General features: G+C 40.3%; 1 protein-coding gene across 3 annotated transcripts in view; it reads right to left on the bottom strand.

The window, feature by feature from the left end:
- Positions 1–2,406: 2,406 nt before the first annotated feature.
- stk16 (serine/threonine kinase 16) overlaps positions 2,407–5,048 on the bottom strand; it is an 8,382-nt gene continuing 5,740 nt past the window's right edge. For all 3 annotated transcript variants that reach the window (XM_050046831.1, XM_050046825.1, XM_050046839.1), the window contains exon 8: positions 2,407–4,506. In XM_050046831.1, the coding sequence (XP_049902788.1) occupies positions 4,368–4,506 (139 nt within the window). In that variant the 3' untranslated portion in view covers positions 2,407–4,367. The remainder of the gene's footprint in view (positions 4,507–5,048) is intronic.

Raw genomic sequence — 5,048 nt, 5'->3', positions numbered from 1 at the left:
ATCAATATAGAGGTATTTGGTCATATATAATGTCATTTTTGATTTCCTCCGTATCACCCAGGTGTGACTCCATGGTACAGTTAGTTCTGTGTAATGTCTGTGAATAGAGCAGGTCAAATCACAGCCAGAAAGTGGGCGTGTTGATGACATTTCTATCATGCAACTGGTGTGACCTGAAAGAATACACACAACCGAGAGCCATGAAAAAAGGTAATTTACATGAAAACGTCAAGACCATGTCAAACTGGAGAGGCGGAACCAACCAGCTGTGTGTACAGAATACTGGGATTTCCACAGCTTACTTTTTGCTGTCGTATCCTGCACGCTCTACCCAGGCGCCACCCCTCGCCTACACTGAACACTGAATCACCCCAAAGTTAATGGATGGAGTTCAGGTCTGTGCAGGCAAGTAAGGGTCCTTAACACCAAACTGGGAAAACAATGTCTTTGTGGACCTGACTCTCTAGAGACAATGTAAAGGTAAAACCAGAAAGGGCCTTCCGCAAAGTGCTGCCACAATGTTGAAGGCACCCTTATGTCTTCAATACAATAAAATTAAGGTTTCCCTTAATTGGAAGTAAGGGGCCTAGCTCAAACCATATGACCGTACTTTCTCTTTCAAACTTTACAGTTGGCATTATGAATTCAGAGAGGTATCAGTCTCCTGGCAACTGCCAAACCAAGATTTATCCATCAGACTGCCAGATAGTAAAGCATGATTCATCACTTGAACACATTTCCACTGCTCCAGGGTTCAGTGGTGGTGTGTTTTAGGCCAATTGACTGGCACTTTGTATGGTGAATGTCAGCCTGAGTACCGCTGCTCAGCCATGGAAACACTTGGCATAAAGCTCCAATAAGTTTGGCCATTGGGAGTTGAGTATTGAGAAAGTACAAACGATTTTTACATGCACCTCAATACTCAGGTTTTCTGGCTTATTGCTTCACAGCTGACCAGAGCAAATCTAACAGTCAGTGACTTGACTTAAACCCTTTTGCTCCTTGAGGAGCATAGGTCATTCACAAACTTTCTCCAGCTGGTTCGGTGTTGGGCGATCTTCTCTGCTTCCTTCCGGGATGTTCTTGATTCCTTGAGTTCTGCCTCAGCAGACCTTCTCCAGATGTTCTTTGGTCTTCCTGGCTTTCTTTTCCCCTGTGGTTTCCAGGATAAGGACTGTCTGGTTGTGGTGGAGGTTTCCTCAAGTTGTGCCCAATCCAGCCCCATTTCCTGCGTTTGACTTGTGCTTCAAGTGGTTCTTGTTGTGTGGTTTGCCAGAGCTCTTCATTTGTTATTGTATTTGGCAGGTATATTCCCAGGATGTGTCTTAAGCATCTGTTTAGAAAGGCTTGCAGTTGGTGGTGACTTTTGTGGTTCTCCATGTTTCTGCCCCATAAAACAAGACGGACTTGACTAACAGTCAGTGTTGGAATCAAATTAAGTAAGTTATTGCAAAGAATATAAAAATAACCTACTATGATTCATATTTTTAACACGGTTTTCCCACACAGAAAAATCACTGAAAAGGGACTGGAAGCAGATCCACTCTGTCGCCCTCAGTGATGTCTCCACCCTGTGCACCACCAGTGCTTGTGTTTTTTTGACCAGGGAAAGAAGCAGTGTGCATTAGGATAGCTAGAGTTTGTGTTTAAAGCAAAGTTGGACAGATTCAGAAACACATTTGAGCCTCAGTGCAACCCAGACTCAGATGGGGAGTCTGTTGTGCACCAAAATTGGCGACTAGCAGACGTATCAGACGTGTGGTTAGCATTTTTTATTTGTTTGTTAGCATGTAACTAGCAGTGGCTGAGACAGCATTAGTGGCTGTGAAACATACAATACGTCACTGAGCTCCTCAGTACTGCCTATTTTACAGCAAATTTTTGTCACTGGAGGTTTCAAAGTCATATCCTTGATTTTATGTAGCTCAGGCATGTAAGTCCAGCCCAAGCCAACTGTTGCCGGTAGACAGATTTTAAAAGACCTGTGGCCTCACACACAACACCAATTAATCAAGCAAGATCACTTTGCATTTTTTCCATTCACCTCAAGATTGCAGGATCATCATACAGTTTATAGACATGCACAAATTAGTACTTACGCAGGTGTGTCTTCATAAACAGACAGTAAAAAAGCAAAGAGAGAAAGAAGCGTAAAGTTGACTGTGAGGGCTGCTGCTTTCAGGAGTGATGGAAAGTTGAATACTTTTTCAGTGGAGGATTAACAGTTGCGTTTGTCTCATTTGTATGTGATTTTTTTAATAACCTAAATGATGTGAGAAGCAGCTGAACCCCAGGTATTTACAACCCGATGCAGCAACTAATTACAAGTGCTGCTGTGCAAATACATTTCATGATGCTGACCAAGCACTACGGGTAACTGAGTATTAATTCACATACTTTTCTTGACCAACTAATGTAGGATGCCATTTTATTTCACAATTATATTAAAAACTGTATACAGAGTGCTACATATTTAATGTTTATTTATCCTTTACTGTGCAGTGAATAAAATTAAAACAGACTTAACAGAAATTTCCATAATCAAATAACACACTCTTACTTATTAATATTTTTTTAACTCCATCAGCACACTTTAAAAAATCCTTTGTTTACCATCTGGGTGATACCAGTATTAGTTCGCCCTCGACAACAACACAAGAATTCATAGTCAGCATATTTAAACAGTATGTCATTTACTGCTCCAACAATTAACTGAATAAGTTAACAATCAAGGATTTTTTTTTAAAGTTCTAATATGGTCCATCATCATCGCAATACAGAGTCACAAAAGCATTAATGTTAACTTAAATGCCCAAAGTATTATTTTTTTTATCTAATAATCACTTTAAAAGGTACCATTTAGGTCTATTTTACTTCAGACTGTCGGACCCTTTGAGATGTGGCTGAACCCTGAGAGAACAAAAGTGTGAGACCCCATTCATACGACAGGAAACCTAGAATTTAACACAAGCATAGCTGAAATGGAAAATACAGTTTAAAAACACAATACAGTGAAAAGTGAAGGTTAGACTCTGCAGGCAGATATGACACTGACTTACTTAATAAAAAGAAGTAATTCCTTAAACTAATTAAAAGTTCATTTTCTGCAGTTAAGGTATGTTACAGTTACACCTGACCCCTTCTCCTTGAAGATTTTTTTTTGTGTGTGTGTAAGCTAAGAGCCCATTCACACATTATAAACCGTACAGTCAGAAACATCACGTCAATGTGTGGAGCAGGGGACTGTGATGGTGGAGCACCTCTGTGTGTTCAAATGCAGCATTGCAGGTGAGGAGCACTCTGCCTCTTCGCTTTCCCCCCAAGTAAAGACAAACAGTACGAGTGAAGGTGTGGAGAAAAGCTGAAGGCGAAGTTGTTGAATACAGCACACGTGTGTAACCACAAGATATTACACACACAAACCTCAGGAATCAGGAGAACAAAAATAAAGGGAACTGGACCATATTCCTTCTTGGTAGGGAATGGAATTTGATATGTGTTGAACTCAGGTAGCTTTCATACAGCGGAAAGTTTGGCACAGCTTTTACGTTATCCCTTTTCTTGTTGAGAATAATGCAAGTGACAGTTCTAGGACAAACGTGTTCTTTTTTTATAACGCATACTTAGAAATGAGCTTATTCACCAAGGCTACAGCCAGCTGGTTAGCTTACATTTACGATTGGAAACGGGGGAAAACAGCTAGCCGGGCTCTGTCTAAAAGTAACAAAAGCAGCCTAAAAGCATCTATAAAGCTCTCTGATCATACATGTAATATCTAGTTTGTCTAATACATAAAAAAAACTTAGAGTAAAACAAGAGAACCACCAGGTCTCATAATTAGTGACTTTAAGAACTTTTTCTTTTTTAGAATTGTGTTACTTTTGGACAGAGGTGGGCAAGCCCCATTTCTTTATGCTAAGCTGAGCTGACAGGCTGCCGGCTCCAGTTTCACAATAAAAGGGCTGACACGAGGGTGGTATCTATCTTCTCATGTAACTCTTGGAAAAAGCACTAAGTGTATTTTGCAAAATGCTGAACTATCCCTTTAAGATTACAAGATAAAGCCACTTCACTGTTGGAGGAAACCGTTGACCCTTGCCAAAAATGATTGTATTGCAGGGTGAAATTACATTTAAGGCATTTCAAAATCTTCTTATAATTTAAGTCTATGAGGAATACAAGAGTCTACGCAGGTCGGATTTAAAGCTTATGCTGTTGCCAAGCTCCCCAAACTGAGTGAAAGTCTGCACCTAGGTTTTTACACTAAAGTCAACAAATAAAATAAACATTTTCAAGCTCAACATAATAGACGTTCAATTCTGTGTGCAAAGGTTTCCAACACCCGACATCCAGTGCACCATGCAAGATCAGACCATGTTGGTTTGAGTGTTGGGGCTGCGACTCTGCAGGTCCTGTACCTGGTCAAGAACCCAGCTGATGTTTGGTCTCTCCTGGGGATTTGACACCATAATGGAACTCAGCAGCATCTGCAGACCCTCCGAGTAACTGGTCACAAGACAAACAGACATCAAATTACAGCAACTTAAATTTGATCCATATTTATACTTTTAAACTTTAGCACAAGCGTGCATCACTAACATCAATCACAGGATCATCATCAATATGAATTCTGTAGGAAGTCAGGTTTCAAGGACAGAGATGAGATCATACACACAAAAAAAAAAAAACCTAACATAAAAATTCAACTTGTGTTTTCACATTGCATTTTTGTTCAGTTAGAAATTAAACTACATTCAGTTAGTTTGTACTGCTTTGATAAGTCAGACTGCTGTTAACTATGTCCTTAAAGGGCCAGTGTGTAAAATGGGTTGAAAACAGTGACATCAGTAGTCAAATTCTAGATTGCAGGGCTCACTCACTCACCCCTCCCGTCGGGTAAATGACGGTGGCCTCATAGGGACAAAAACCCTTGCGCACGAGTTTTTCAGGAGTAGGTCTATCTAGCGACGAGGTGAATATTTATTTAGAAATCAAAACCATGTTACGATATTGTAATGAATCCCTCACGAGCAGGAGACCAGAGGAGC

The sequence above is a fragment of the Epinephelus moara genome, chromosome 1 (genome assembly GCF_006386435.1).
Source record: "Epinephelus moara isolate mb chromosome 1, YSFRI_EMoa_1.0, whole genome shotgun sequence".
Lineage (NCBI taxonomy): Eukaryota > Metazoa > Chordata > Actinopteri > Perciformes > Serranidae > Epinephelus > Epinephelus moara.
Note: the sequence above shows the minus strand (reverse complement) of the source record. Positions and strands in the feature narration are given on the sequence as shown.